A 16,255-nucleotide genomic window follows, 5' to 3' on the forward strand; every position below is an offset into this window, starting at 1 on the left:
TCCAGCAACTCTGACTTTGTTTATGATTATGTAGATTTTTAGACTTGATCTCAAATCTTTTTTTAGAGAAGGTAATGACAAATAGAAACACTGCTGACAGCTTAGTGCTGGAAGTTTATTGAAGCATAAAATGGTCAAACATAACACATACTAAAGCCATCCAGGTAAAACTAAAATACATACAGTACCTATCAAACTATTTGTAGAAACAAAGACAGAGGGAAACTGTGTGCAAAAGGATTTATTTCTTTTGAAATCCAATATTATGAATGTGTAAAGCTTTTTCATCATCAATGAAAGAGATGCTGACTTTGTAGCTGAACTATCACATGAAGCCCAAATATTTCAAACAGATTATTTTTGCTGCTTTTGGAGACACCATCCATTCGAAGTATAGGAGCTTTAAAAAACAGAGGGACAGTTTACCAAAGAAGAAATACAGGACATAAAAACTCAATATAAATATTTAATTATTTTATGTAAAACTCCATAGGCTTTTCACCAATTACAACAAAAGATTAAAGCCATATGATGTATTTCCTTTCAGTGATCTGCTATAAGGTTAACTGTACAAAATAATGTCTAATAGCAGAGATGCACACAATAATCACACTTTTTATTTAAGTTGCAAATACTGCTTAAACAACAATGTGGTCCTATAAGTTGTCACCCATTCCATTGGTTTTGTCCTCAGATGTCTTTATTGAGCTAGAAGAAAACCAAAGGAAAAAGAGATTTAAGGTTATTTGAGAAAAAGGGTGCTTTATGACATTTTACTCATGTTACAAAATTCTATTGAATACATCTCTATTGTGGTGCCAACTAATCTGTGTGAGATGAGATGTAAAGGTCAGATTTAATAATCTGATTTGTGTCATATTTATTAAATCAATCATGTCTGGAAAGCAACATGCTGTACAGTATATGAAACAGACAAACATGAAAATCCCCAAAAGTCTAAAAGCCTCTATTTACTGTATGTGTTGCAGTGCACTCTCAATGCCAGTGTTAAAGAACTACACTGTGTCAGGCAGCACAGCAGCCAATACAAACTCATTATATAGAATATTTATACGTAGTACAGTCCGTTGTACTTGACTGTACCTGCAGCTGATCCTATCGTCACATTGGAGTAAAGGCTGTCCTCTGGTTCTTTATTCCTCCCTGTTAGAAGGATCAGATGGATGCATGAAAAGACAACTTCCTGAACTTTATTTAGGCACTGCTGGCCTACATAATTGTCCCAACTATTGCATGTAGTTCTCACTAAATCAAACAAAGTACTCAGCCGTCTTAGCAAGTGAGTATTTTAAGCTCAATCAAAGAATATGAGACATCCCTAGATTAATTTGAAATAGATATTTTTTAAACGTAAGGGATCGTCAATCAATCATTAATCATCTTGTTCTAGTACTTGTAACTCTTCTGTGTAAAACACATAGTATTTATAGGAGAATATATGAACAATACAATAGAGCAACAACTTGACTGTGTAGTGTTTGTGTTACATGAATATGAGTATTCAATGTGAATGTTATATGCATGGCTTTAATGTATCTTGTGAATTATATATTTGTCATTGTCTTTTTGGTCTTGGAAAATTTAAAAAAACAAACAAGCAAACAAAGTATTTACTGTACCATGTCCAGGTTCTTCAGGGCCTTTGATTGTTTCATAGAGACAAGCATCACCTACAGAGCAGTGAAAATCAAACTACGGTCATATTGATCATTTTAATCCCATTATGTGAATTCTATACTTTTCTAAAAGAGATCACCAGAAATGTAAATGTTAGGCTTAGAACTAATGATAAATCGTGAAGTTATTCAGGATTGAGGCTGACCATGGAGAAGAGAAGCGTATTGAGCTTCCACCTGGTTGGTCATGTGGTCTGTAGCAGGGCTCTGATTGGTGCTCTGAGACCTGGTGGGACAGAAACATGAAGTCAACAATGGTGGAAGAAGTATTCAGATCGTTTACTTAAGTAAAAGTACTAATACCACACTGTAAAAATATTCTGTTACAAGTAAAAGTCCTGCGTTGAAAATATTACTTAAGTAAATTTTTTTAAGTATCATCAGAAAAATTTACTTCAAGTATTAAAAGTAAAAGTACTCAATGAGGAAAAATCCTCCCATTTTAGAAACTGGAAACGATCCAAACTGTTGTGTGTTTAATGGTCTAATCATTTAAGCTGGACTTGTGGGTTGTTATATTGTTGGGTAGTTTGATTTATAATAAAACATCAGATTTTATAAACTTCATGTGTTTTGTGTGCAAAAATCTTAATATGGAAAGTAACTAGTAACTAAATCTGTCAGATGATTGCAGTGGAATAAAAAGTACAACATTTCTATCTGAAATGTAGTGAAGTAGAAGTAAAAGTGGCATCAAAAGAAAAGACTCAAGTAAAGTACAAGTACCTCAACATTTGTACCTGGGTACAGTACTTGAGTTAATGTACTTAGTTACATTCCACCACTGGAAGTCAATCCTTTGGATTTAATAAGGAATATGTGATGTGTTGCTGTTATGTTCAGAATCAGAGAAGAGAGTGTTGTACCAACCTGCTGAAGCATGAATCTGTAAAAAGAAAACACAAAAAGACAATTTCTGTTACATTGTTTTGTATTGCATAATGTTGTATTGTCACTACAGGACAGGTAATTAGATCAGAATCAATCTAACGTCAGAAGGAAACCATCTCACCGTTTGACTTTCTGTAGCGATACAGAAACAGCAGCAGGAGAAGAATCAGTAAAACTCCACCAACCAGCCCAACAACCAACAACACAGGAAATGGAGAGATTTCTGAAAAAAATAGAAAAGGTTAAACATCAAGCATAACATTCAGTAATATAGAATAGAATACAGAAAATAGAATACAGAAAATTGGTATTAATAAAGTCTAAGTTGAAGGGAATAGAGTTTGTACCTTTTGGTAAAATGAGGTCTCATAATAGTAAAAAATATTCCTTTCCATTAGACGACATTACAAAAACAAAAATCAAAGAAAAAAATAATCTTGGAAGGAAAGCATTACAAAGTAGAAGACCAGAAATACAGCAGGCTTACCGGAAAGTTCGAAACATTGTGAGGATGCGAACGCAAAATTTAAAACAAAAATATGAAGAGGAATTAGCCAAGCAATCTAAATATAAACCAAAGGTTATATGGAACTACATAAATAAAAGTACAGAAATAAAAACAGCAGTGGGTGATCTATATTGTAATCAGAATAATACTAATTCTATAAAAACAGATAAAAAAGGCAGATATATTTTCAGAATACTGCAGAGTATTTGTTGAAGAGCCTGACGGGCAGATACCCGACGTACCAAGGTTGGATGTTCAGCAAACAGAAAATCTACAAATAAAAATAACAACTGAAGACATAAAACGTCTTTTACAGAAAATGTATGTATATAAATCCCCTGGACCGGATTTGATACACCCTAGGATTTTGAAGGAACTGGCGATTGAGATTGCTGAACCGTTAACCGGACTATTTAACAAATCATTAGAGGATTCAGTTTTACGAAATGACTGGAAAGAGGCTCAAATTAGTGCAATTTAAAAAAAAAAAAAGGAAATAAATCTCTAGCGGGAAATTATCGACCAGTTAGTTTGATGTCAGTTGTGACAATGGAAAATTTGATAAGGACATATATAGTTAAACCATATGAAAAGTAATACATTATTTAGTAGTAAACAATATGGCTTCATATCCGGGCGGTCAACCTCTCTTCAGTTACTCACAGTTCTTGACAAATGGTCACAAGCTTTGGATAGAGGACAGACAGTTGACTGTGTATATATATGGACTTTCAAAAAGCCTTTGATACTGTTCCTCATAAAAGACTGTTATCAAAGTTAAAATCCTATTGTTTAGACAACAGAGTTATTTATTGGATACAGGATTTTTTGCACAATAGAAAACAGCAGGTGGTAGTGAATGGTGCCACCTCAGATTGGAAGCCGATAACATCTGGAGTCCCACAGGGATCAGTCTTGGGCCTTGTTCTCTTTGTAATATATTGTTATGACTGTGGTCATATTTTTTCTTTAGCCTGCTGTGTGTGCCCTGTGTTTTTTCTCTTGTTTTTAATTTCACATGCAAATAGGTGTGTGCCATAGCCGGGAGATAATTGGTGGAAAGCTTTCATGCCCGAACCTGTGATTGGCTGCAGCTGGGGAAACCACCTGATATATAAGGAGCAAAGATGGCGGCCAACTGCTGGCAGCAGGCATTTCTCATCCTCCTCATCTCCCAACCAGCCACACTTCTGCCTTTGTTCAACCTTGTTTTAGATTAGGTACCGTTTCTTTTGAATAGTAAGGGTGGACTGCCTGGTGTGTTAATCTTGTTTTCTCCTGTTTAATTAGTTAGGGAGGTTATTTTTTTGTATTCTTTTTGCCATTTTGTTTGTTAGGTCAGTTTCTTATCTCCTAGACATGATCATTTGTTATTTTGGTGGTAGGCCACCCTGATACCTTGTATAATTTACCTATATCTATATGTTTATCTATATATTTTCTTTTTTTTGTAAAATAAAAGTTTTTCTGATATTCAAACAAATAATTGTTTGTGGCTACTTGGGAGACGGGGAAGATGGGGCCTTTTCATGTTTGTCCTAGGCACCCCTAGACTGGGTTGTAACATATATATAAATGATCTGCCAGATATGATACAGTCTGATGTATACCTTTTTGCGGGTGATACTAAAATTTTCAGAATAATAACAAGTGACACAGACCGAGCCCATCTTCAAGAAGATCTATGTAGTATGGGCAAATGGTGTGGCCAGTGGCTATTAGAAATTAACCCCGAAAAGTGGAAAAATGTACATATTGGGGAAAAAAAGACATTTTGGCCAATTATGTAGTTGGGGATATAGTGGTTGCTCCTGTACAAGAGGAGAAGGACGTAGGTGTTGTGGTGGATGGTTCACTTGAATTCACTCACATATTTCTGAAAAAGTTAAAAAAGCAACATCTATGAATGCAATAATAAAAAGAACTTTTTAAAATGTATGCAAGGATATATTTTTACCATTGTACAAATCCCTGGTAAGATCCCATCTTGAATATGCAAGCTCAGTCTGGTGTCCATATAAAAATAAAATATGTAGACAAAATTGAAAGGGTCCAGAGAAGAGCTACTAAATTAATTCCAGGAATGAAAAATATGTCTTATGAAGATAGATTGAGGAAATTAAGTTTACAGACTTTCATATTTAGGAGATACAGAGGTGATATGATTCAGGTGTATAAGCTTGTACAGGGAATATATGATGTAACAGTTGAGCCTATCTTTCAGTTTTGGAACAATAGGTATAAGACACGAGGGAATTCTTTAAAACTTTACCCTAGAACATGCCTGACTGAAAAGAGAAAGAACTTTTTCACACTCAGTGCGGTAAAATCATGGAACGAGCTTCCAGAAGAAGTGGTGCGGTCCACTTCTATTAATTCCTTTAAGAATAGGTTGGAGGCATTTTGCCTGCCAAAAGATGTAATCAGGGTTCGAAATGAGGGAGGTCTGGGGGGGTCCCGGACCCATAAGTCATTAGGGACCCCCTATAAGAATTTATTTTTAGATTTTGGGGGGTCCCCGACAAATATTTTTAACATTAAAAATGATTGTGAAAATTATAGGTCTTTAGTGACGTTTTTATATTTATAACAATTATTTATTTATTTCCTAGCGCGATTGGGCAGCAATCAGGGCAGCTAATAGCATCACAGATTGTTGTTGTGGTCCTCCGGCGCATACAGTACAGTCTATGGCGCAGACACGTATGTTATTGTTGAACGCGGCAAAAACGAAGCCTCACAAAGAGTGAAATCCCTAATGAAAATCCTGTAAGTGCTTCGATAATGTGTTTACATCTCCATAATAATTGCTTATTATAGTAAAATATTTGGAGTTGGTGTTCCTATATCAAAAGTTGCATTAACTAACTTAGATACCCAGTGTAACGTAATGATTAGAGTGCGTTTGTCAACGTTTCTTGCTAGCTGTATGTGTATGAAGCATAGGTATGAAGCCAAATAATCTGTCAGCTAACAGCAGACATATAGCAGTTAGACTAGATAGTTATTCAAAGCTAGCATAACAACCTAACTGTCCAGTAGGGTTGGGTACCGAAACTCGGTGCCAATAGGGAACTGGTGCCGACGTAAACGGTAGTAACGAGACCGAATAAGAACGAAAGTTTCGGTGCCTCATTTCGGTGCTTGACTTTACACTACACCTGACAGCATGTAACGTTAGCCTACCTTTAGCTAGCAGCTGGATTAAACACCGGTAAAGTGCTGACAGCTAACGTTAAACAGTGTAAAGTGTGACTGTATTTCACTGTGGAGGACTTCAACAGCGCGATGTAACAGTCTGCTCTGCAGCGCAGCAGCTGCCGTTGTCGCAATTCATAGATATACAGTATGTTTATATGGTCGGAGTTAAACAACACAGACGGTGCGTTCACTTGCAGCTGACGTTGTCGGAATTAAACAACACAGACGGTGCATTCACTCGCAGCTGCCGTTGTCGGAATTAAACAACACAGACGGTGCATTCACTTAAAACAGGTAGCCTCGTGGTGCATTCACAGTATTTGTAAAATACCCTTTTCCCATCTGGGGTTAAACAGCAATTTACTGGTGAAATAAGTTATTGTTATAGTTATTACATTATTATTAAATTTTAGTTCAGGTTATAGATTGACTACTTTAAAACAAAGTAAACCATCTAATGTAGGTACAGTCTTTATAGACATCATTATTATTCAATCCAGCGGCTAGTTGTTTTACAAATTCCATTAACTTAAGGGATGAGAAATGCCATTTGTATTTGATCAAACCCTTTGAAGGTGCATGGTGCTGCCATAATGAGTACACCTGGTGGATTTAGGTAACTTAGTTAACTTCCTTGCTCAAGGAAAGAATGACCTGTTATCCACTTTGTCATGTCAGGGATTTATATAAGGTGCTGTAACTTTGTTGCTCCAGAATTAGAGGGTTACCTGTTAGATTATAGCCAATCCACTTCTCCAGACACCACTACAATACTGGGACTAGCCCAAACCATGAAAAACATCCCAAGACCATTATCCCACCTTCAAAATATGTCAAAGGTAGTCTTCAGTATTTTTTATAATTACATTTTAGGGGACCCCCCAAGAGTCCTAAGTCATTTCGAACCCTGGATGTAATGTATAATTATAAAACTTGTCAGTAATTTATGTAATTTATTTATGAATTGTTAGAAAACTTTAATTATGAAATTAATGTGTTTTATGAAAATAAGATGTTAAAATGTGAATATCATATTATATTATATTTTTTTTCTGTGTTTTTAGAGTCTGGAATAGCGGATTGTATATCCTGTAACAGAAATCTTTCAATAAATATCAACTACAGTGCCTTGCGAAAGTATTCGGCCCCCTTGAACGTTTCGACCTTTTGCCACATTTCAGGCCTCAAACATAAAGATATAAAACTGTAATTTTTTGTGAAGAATCAACAACAAGTGGGTCCCAATTATGAAGTGGAACGAAATTCATTGGCTATTTCAAACTTTTTTAACAAATAAAAAACTGAAAAAGTGGGCGTGCAAAATTATTCAGCCCCTTTACTTTCAGTGCAGCAAACTCTCTCCAGAAGTTCAGTGAGGATCTCAGAATGATCCAATGTTGACCTAAATGACTAATGATGATAAATAGAATCCAGCTGTGTGTAATCAAGTCTCCGTATAAATGCACCTGCTCTGTGATAGTCTCAGAGGTCCGTGTAAAGCGCAGAGAGCATCATGAAGAACAAGGAACACACCAGGCAGGTCCGAGATACTGTTGTGGAGAAGTTTAAAGCCGGATTTGGATACAAAAAGATTTCCCAAGCTTTAAACATCCCAAGGAGCACTGTGCAAGCGATAATATTGAAATGGAAGGAGTATCAGACCACTACAAATCTACGAAGACCCGCCGTCCCTCTAAACTTTCAGCTCATACAATGAGAAGACTGATCAGAGATGCAGCCAAGAGGCCCATGATCACTCTGGATGAACTGCAGAGATCTACAGCTGAGGTGGGAGACTCTGTCCATAGGACAACAATCAGTCGTATACTGCACAAATCTGGCCTTTATGGAAGAGTGGCAAGAAGAAAGCCATTTCTTAAAGATATCCATAAAAAGTGTCGTTTAAAGTTTGCCAAAAGCCACCTGGGAGACACACCAAACATGTGGAAGAAGGTGCTGTGGTCAGATGAAACCAAAATCGAACTTTTTGGCAACAATGCAAAACGTTATGTTTGGCGTAAAAGCAACACAGCTCATCACCCTGAACACACCATCCCCACTGTCAAACATGGTGGTGGCAGCATCATGGTTTGGGCCTGCTTTTCTTTAGCAGGGACAGGGAAGATGGTCAAAATTGATGGGAAGATGGATGGAGCCAAATACAGGACCATTCTGGAAGAAAACCTGATGGAGTCTGCAAAAGACCTGAGACTGGGACGGAGATTTGTCTTCCAACAAGACAATGATCCAAAACATAAAGCAAAATCTACAATGGAATGGTTCACAAATAAACATATCCAGGTGTTAGAATGGCCAAGTCAAAGTCCAGACCTGAATCCAATCGAGAATCTGTGGAAAGAACTGAAAACTGCTGTTCACAAACGCTCTCCATCCAACCTCACTGAGCTCGAGCTGTTTTGCAAGGAGGAATGGGCAAAAATGTCAGTCTCTCGATGTGCAAAACTGATAGAGACATACCCCAAGCGACTTACAGCTGTAATCGCAGCAAAAGGTGGCGCTACAAAGTATTAACTTAAGGGGGCTGAATAATTTTGCCCAATATTTCAGTTTTTTATTTGTTTAAAAGGTTTGAAATATCCAATACATTTCGTTCCACTTCATGATTGTGTCCCACTTGTTGTTGATTCTTCACAAAAAATTACAGTTTTATATCTTTATGTTTGAGGCCTGAAATGTGGCAAAAGGTCGAAAAGTTCAAGGGGGCCGAATACTTTCGCAAAGCACTGTATTTGCTTTACCGACTGGGTCGCTGTACTCTGTGTAGTAAACAGGCTCTCCTCTTCCTCCTCTGCACCAGTAGACTCCTCCTACTGAGACCCTGATTGTTTCATTTGAGAGAAGAACATCTTGTGAGGTCAGGGGTTCAGAGGCTTTCTCTCCTCTGTACCAGAAGTATTTCCAACCAGATGATGATGATAATAATGATGATGGGTTCACAGAGCAGGTCAGGGTCACACTGCCCTCTGCTGAAACGTCTTTGCTCAGTTGGGCCTTTGGTTGGGCTGTTTCATTTAGAACAAAGACATAAAAAGTAGTAATTATTGTCCCTGTGACTTAGTCCAGTTTGAAAGATAATTCATATGAATAATACATTTTCATCCAGCATCCTTGGTGGTGCTACAACTAATTGTAAGAAATAATACATAACTTATTTAATCATTCTCTTTTTCCCTTTGTTAAGTTTTCAGTGTCTCTACTATAATGCAGAGAAATCATCACTTTGCTTCACTCTTGGAATGCCTGCCTTAGTATAAAAACTACTTACGTTCCATTTTCAGTTTTATTGGTTCGGATTCTTCCTCCTCAAATTTACACGTGTAAGAGCTCCCATCTGATTTTACTTGAACTGTGTTTTTTGATATTATCAGTGACTGGTGGTTTGTGTCTATTTGAATAGGTGATCCGTCTTTGTAGAAGACAGCATTCTTCTCCTCTGTCTGAGTACGATGTCTACAGCGCAGAGTCACTGATTCTCCTTCAAACAAAGTGGATGCAGGAGTTTCCAGGATCACATCTTTGTCTGTAACAAAGGTCATACCTTGTTTTACTAAATGAGCTCAATTAAATTAACATATAATATTAACAAATGTTTAAAAAGTATCAGCGATTAATATTTTCAATATATTTTGAATTTATATCATCATTATCATTACATGATGTGAACAGCTGACCCCTGCCCATCTTTCTTCTTATTTTAGTTCTCATGATTATGTGATCATTGGTCATTTACACAAAGTACATGATTACACAGTTACACAGCTTCATATACAGCACCAGTGGTCAAATTTTAAGAATCTTAAACTAGTTTTTACACTAGATTAACAACATTTATACATTATATATTAGCACTTTGCCAAACAGGGTAATCATATCAACAAGGCTCTTAATAAATAAGTTGTAAAGTTGGTCATGGTGGTAAAACTTACCTGATACAGTTAGAGAGAATTTATTACTTTCTTTTCTAAAAGGTGGCGAGATTTTGTGATCACCAAAGCACTGGTATTCACCACTGTAACCTATAACTAGTGGTTCTAAAGTATATCTCTTATTTGAGTTGGAGACAAATACTCGACCATCCATCAAGAATGAGTATTGCCAGTCTGTGTCTTCTCCTTCCCTCATGTCACATATGAAGGTAACAGACTCTTCGGTAAAAAAAGTGGACCAGTTTGGTTCAATGGTCAACACAGCATCTAGAAACCAACACAAGATACAGAGTAAAAAGGCTTTTCTTTTTATTCAGTGTATTTATCATACACTGGCAAAACAGAACACAGAAAGAGGATGTGGTGGAAAGTGATGCAGATGGTGATTTGTCATGAGTGAATATATAAAAAGAAATAAAATTATACAATTACCTTGAGCATGTCCACGGTAGAGGAGTGCTAAAATAAAGTTTGAAATCTCATCAGACATCAAACTGACAGAAACTATCAAATACATAATAACCTCAGACATTTAACAAGTGTTATCAATGGTAACTATGATTTAAACAGAGAAAGTCACTGATCAGTACTCACAGAATAACCCCAGCACACAGAGCACAGTGTGTCTCATGTTCACATCCAGCACCGACATTCTGTTACTCTGCTTCTGGGAAATGCGTTGATTTTGTGTAACACCTGCAACATTGGATCGGAAGTTTTATTCAACTTCTGCTTTCCCTTCCTTCCCCCTTGGATTTGACCACAGGATATGTTTTGTACATCTAAGAAATAAGACCATTGAATTGAATAATATAATCTCATAAACATACATACCTGTAACCCTTAATGTTGCATTAATATGTGTATGTAAAAAAATAATAAAGTATATTAAAAGGCATATGAAGCCCACTACTCTTGCAACCATATTGCCTGTATTGTGATGTGGGTTGTAAACATATCTTTGTATGCATGTAGAGAACATCCTGTTTGTTCTTCTAACACTCCAGAATAATGTGTGATGTTTAAAGTGTAAAGTGCAGGTTAACCACCACAACCAATTAATGTGTAAATAAATTGCTCAATATGTACATATTAAAACATTTCTTTCTTAAAATGCGTTAAAATAACATTTATTGGGGTTTCTTCAAAGGTAGCATGTTTTTTACAGTAACTGGGTGATGACGTCATAAGAGGGAGTAGCAACCCATAGCAGGTACATAGACAGGCCAACAACAGGACAATTTTATCCATTTTCGCCATCTTATTCATCGCTAAATTCACTTCTGACAACGTTTTGGGCGAGAAATTAACTGTTTAGATTTCGAATATAGGCTGTCTTGCGAAAATCGGTGCTAAATTGACAATTTGCTTCAAAGTTTTCGGAGTTGAGAAGCTCTGTAAAGTAACGCGACAACCAGCAGCGCCTGCCCCGGCCACTGGCTCGTCGCTCGGACAGTCTCGCTCGGACACACTGCTGTAAACCGGAGGTCTCTCAGACCGCTCTCTCACTCACACACACACACACACACACACACACACACCCCGCTGTAAACCGGAGGTCTCTCAGACCGCTCTCGTAAATAAGAAGCTTTTATTTCGCCGTTGACGGATCGTTTGTTTAAATATCACAACACATGTCCATCATAAGATTAACGGGAACCTGTGGTCAACTGTCTTTTCAGAGTTAACTCAACAAGCACCTGACAACCTCGCTGGCCAGCCGTCTCTCACACACACACTCGGCCACACACACACACACACACACACACACACACACCGAGCCACAGCGCCACAGCGCAGCAGCGGAGAGAGTGGGTCCCAGAGGCAGCAGTAAAATCAGCCCACTTCGTAGCCACAAACCTCACCCAGGCACCAATCAGCCGTTTGTCCTAGTGGACCCTCTGCCCTGTTTCTGATGTACTCGTACATCCCGCACAAACACAATAGTTTACCATTTTTGCTAGCTAGCTAGGTCTCCAATATAACTGCTAGCCTACTAGCCGTTAGACTCTTGGAGTCCCACTTATGACGTCATACTCCGCCTAGTGGAAGGGAGGGGGAGTGCTTAAAACCACTGTAAAAAGTACCAAGTTTTCATATTAAATTCAGCATTTTGTTATAAAAACAATGGTGGGCGGCTCTAATCGTTATGTTTAATAAACACATTGCTTAACTTCATGAAAAATTTAACCTGCAATTTACACTTTAAAACTTTGGTGTCTTAGATCACTGAGTTGGTACAACTCTCATCTTGAATGTAAAAACAGTACAATGCATGTTTCTTGTTACATTTATTATATTTTAGTGCATATTTTAAGATGCAGTAGGTAAGTCTTATAAAACTAACTTTCTGTCTTATTTGCTGAAACTGACCCTATGTTCCAGTAGAACTACATGAATTATGTAAAAAAAAGAAGAAAGACAGCTCCTCTGGCACCTCCTACAGCCTGTAGTGCCATTGGCAAAATTCCACCGCTCCCGGTCGATTTTCTCCAATCAGGGCCACAGGGGGTCTATCTGCCTGTCAATCACTGCTCAGGCACACGCATATATAGCGTTCTCCCCTCCCCCCTCCCCGCGCACGAGCTGCAGAAAAGTTTTTCAAAACTCCGGTGAATAATGGAGTAGCTTTTCAGAGGTGGCGTGGCTGCAGGATTTTAAAGATCTGAAGAACGATGCAGACGTAGCCACATTTCCTCTCAACAGGTAACATAATTACCATGAATGATTTATCTTTCACTTGGTTATTAGTAGTCAAAAGTCCACAAAGCTACGTTGGTGAGGATGATAGTAACGTTAGCACAGTGGTCGGTCTGATATGATGCTGAAATGGATAACGGTAGCCTGCTAGTTAGCATCGTTTTACGGTTGGTGAGTAAAGTTAACGTTGTGTTAGTGTTTAGTTATTGAAAATGTTGTCTGTCTGACATGCCGGCATTTCTGTCAAACTCCCTTGTGTGGGAGGGGCTTAGGAGACGGTTTGGGCTTCAGCAGAAAGGGGGGAGGGACTGAGAAGTTGTCGATGTTCAAATTTGTTGGCAAAGTCTTGGCTCTTCACAATCTTACCTACTGCAGCTTTAAGACTGATCCTTTCTCTGAGCACCAATCAGGGCTCTGCTACAGTCAACCAGGATTAAAAATCAACAGCATGCATTCTATTTTCTTATCCACAGTCAGCCTCCCATACAATACTGAATGCTTTCAGGACTTTTTCACCACAGCTTATATGTAACAGAAAATTCATCAATACCACTAACTGTAAGATTTTTGCAATGAAGTCAGAGGGTAAAAATGTATCATATTTCAATAAAGGCCAAAACTACATATGTAAAACCCGGGTTCATAGGCTTATTTTAATATTTCTCTCCCCATGTATGTTTGGCCCTGAGTGTCATGCTGATTCAAGTATTTTCATACCATTCATTTAAATGTAAAAATAAAGCATGTTCTTCACATTTGTATTAGATTAAGCAGATTGTGAAATAGAGAGAGAGAAATAGAGAGCAGTGTGTTGTAACTTGTTTTTGCCACCTCAAAATCTTTAGATTAAACAGCATTCTTTCAGACGGTAGTGTGTAGCCTAAACTTAGTAGCAGTGGTGTCAACTATATCTTACAGTTTTTTTTTATTGCTAAACGACAGTGGTCACAACTGAAGCCACATGTGCAAAACTCTAACTACAGTCTGCATTAACAACAGTCACCTGAGCTAAACAGTTCACATCACCTGCAGAACTCATTCCTGGCAACACAACTCTTCACACACGTCTCAAAACAGGCTCAGTGCAGCCAAACGATATGAACCATCATCATCGAGATAACACACACTGTCACTCAGAACACAATGAGAGTAAAAACACTAGCATCAAACACCACTACAGAAATTACAACTCATTTTCTTCTTTACAGTTTGAATAATTTTAGTGACTTCACACTACTCAATAGTTTCTTTTAAGAGTGAAATTCTGAAAATTTTTATTTTATAACATACCAGTTTTTTTAGGAAACAAAAAGGAATGAATATCAGCAGTTTGCTTCAATAGATATGTAATGACTGGAAAAAAGGTTAAAAATTAAAGATACGTAATAACAATGAAAATTGGATGTCATCTCTTGTCATGCATCTGCATCATCTCTAAATACAAATGAGTGTGGTGTTTCCATTGCTTCCACCTCCATTAATTTCTAAAAAAAAAAAAATAAGTGCGCAGTCTTACTATAATAAAGGTAGTGTTTTTCACGTTTTCACAACTGTGTATGTAACCTCAGATATCTTACCTGGACATATTGGTATCTTTGCTCTTTTACCTGTTCACTGTTTCTCTCAAATAGTACAATGTATAACTGTTTCATTCTTATTTGGTGGTTCTTTATTTCCCAAAAGAGCTCTCCCTATATACTGTATATACAGTATGTGTTCACTAACAAGTCTAAAACAAGACACCATTCCAATCATCAGTGTTTGAAATGCACCAGGCGTAAATCCATACTATTTTGAATGCGTGGTTAACAGTTTTGACAGCAGTGTGTTAGCATTTGAACAAAGTGCTGTAAATCTACAGTGTTGTGCACGTTGTGGTTGAAGCCATGGGATAAGTCTGTAGAGTTTTGAAAACTGTGTTCAAGCAATGAAAAACAAACTAGAGTTTGGTCCACATGAACTGCTGCTGTGCAGACTGTGGTTAGAGTTGTGCCCACGGTTGTTTAGCAATAAGAAAAAGTGTAATATGGCTTTCACAGTAACACCTCTCTGTATGTGTGAAGAGGAACTGAGGAAGTTTAGTTCTTGCACACTCACGGTTACCAGCAGTGTGTTGGCTTCTTGCTTTTCTTACTGTAAATGGAATCAGTTACACAACAGAGCAAACTCACGCTATAGTTTGTTTCTGTATTTTTAATGATCAGCTTCTGATTTTACCCTACTTGCATTCTGTTGCTTTAAAACATGGGCATCTCAAATTTTGAATGTATTTAAAAACAAAATTAAGTAAAGATAACTGCTTATTTTGAGGTGTAACTGGGAACAGCGTTGATCATAATTAATGACCAATGCCGCTTCATCAAGTACATTTTATGAAATAATGTACAACAGAGCACTTAAATCTTCATATCCCTGGTTTTACTTTTTTTAAATATTGGTTTGTTTCTGGTATATGAATAGAATTGCATCATCAACAGAGGCAAAAACATTAGACAACATTCAAAAACTATATTCATGTTTAAGCAGTCTTGGCAGCAACAAGACAAATATTCAAATATCCGACATACACTTCTATCATACTGTAAATCAAAGCTGATCATAACAAATGTGGATGTAATTCTGTCTGGATCTCAGCACAAAAGGGTGTTTTGCTTTTGTATATATGTATATTTTATTATACAGGAATTACAAGTGCACAAATTGCAGTCAGTAGAGTATTTTTATATCAATCCTCATGTCACATTCATATAGCTTAAAGCTGAATTCTGTAACTTTGTATATAAAGCTGAGAGCTATATAGTAGAAGTAGTAACTAGTGTTAGTCACCTGCAGTTACTGCTATTTATTTATCTTGAATTAAATTGAATTTAAAAAAACATGTTTGACCTTTAATTTTCAGCTGAGGTTTTACACATATTTTTCTTTTGACATGTTTTGGTGTATGAGTGAAGTTGTAGTCTATCAAGCTCATTCAAGCCCCAAGTTTTGTGTGAGATTTTGGCCATCCTCTTCCTCATTTTTTTTAAGTGGCACCACCAGAGATACATTCAAAACCACAGTGATGATGGAGCAAGGGTTACATGGACCTTTTCAAAGGGATTTCATTTCTAGGCAAGAGCCTAACCATTCGTTAACTTCCTGTCAGTTGATGTCATTCATATACACTGTAACAGGAAATCAACTTGGGGCCATTAGGATGTTTACAACTGTCAAATGGTCTAAAACACTGTCTTAACATATATCCAGCAACACATTTTGTTTTTTTCTCCCTGGTTCTAGTTGGAGCAAAACATAGCATTTAAAAAGTAGTA

At 37.2% G+C, this 16,255-nt stretch overlaps 1 protein-coding gene across 1 annotated transcript; it reads right to left on the reverse strand.

The window, feature by feature from the left end:
* Nucleotides 1-225: 225 nt before the first annotated feature.
* Nucleotides 226-12,188, reverse strand: LOC120572474 (high affinity immunoglobulin gamma Fc receptor I-like). The gene is made up of 12 exons (XM_039821810.1): nucleotides 12,110-12,188; nucleotides 10,839-10,940; nucleotides 10,677-10,703; nucleotides 10,245-10,511; nucleotides 9,584-9,838; nucleotides 9,057-9,320; nucleotides 2,710-2,811; nucleotides 2,568-2,583; nucleotides 1,844-1,923; nucleotides 1,641-1,691; nucleotides 1,105-1,164; nucleotides 226-708 (listed from the first exon to the last, which is right to left on the reverse strand). The coding sequence occupies exons 1-12, from the start codon at nucleotides 12,171-12,173 to the stop codon at nucleotides 701-703; spliced, it is 1,296 nt and encodes a 431-aa protein (XP_039677744.1). The 5' UTR covers nucleotides 12,174-12,188; the 3' UTR covers nucleotides 226-700.
* Nucleotides 12,189-16,255: the final 4,067 nt, after the last annotated feature.

Source organism: Perca fluviatilis, chromosome 14 (genome assembly GCF_010015445.1).
Source record: "Perca fluviatilis chromosome 14, GENO_Pfluv_1.0, whole genome shotgun sequence".
NCBI lineage: Eukaryota > Metazoa > Chordata > Actinopteri > Perciformes > Percidae > Perca > Perca fluviatilis.

Excerpts from the sequence above, each read along its gene's own strand:
- LOC120572474 (XM_039821810.1), bottom strand. The coding sequence starts at position 12,173 with ATGTACGAGTACATCAGAAACAGGGCAGAGGGTCCACTAGGACAAACG. Across the intron at positions 10,512-10,676 it reads CTACCGTGGACATGCTCAAG|ATGCTGTGTTGACCATTGAA; the intron begins GTAATTGTATAA and ends GTTGGTTTCTAG. Across the intron at positions 9,321-9,583 it reads AATAAAACTGAAAATGGAAC|CCCAACCAAAGGCCCAACTG; the intron begins GTAAGTAGTTTT and ends TAAATGAAACAG.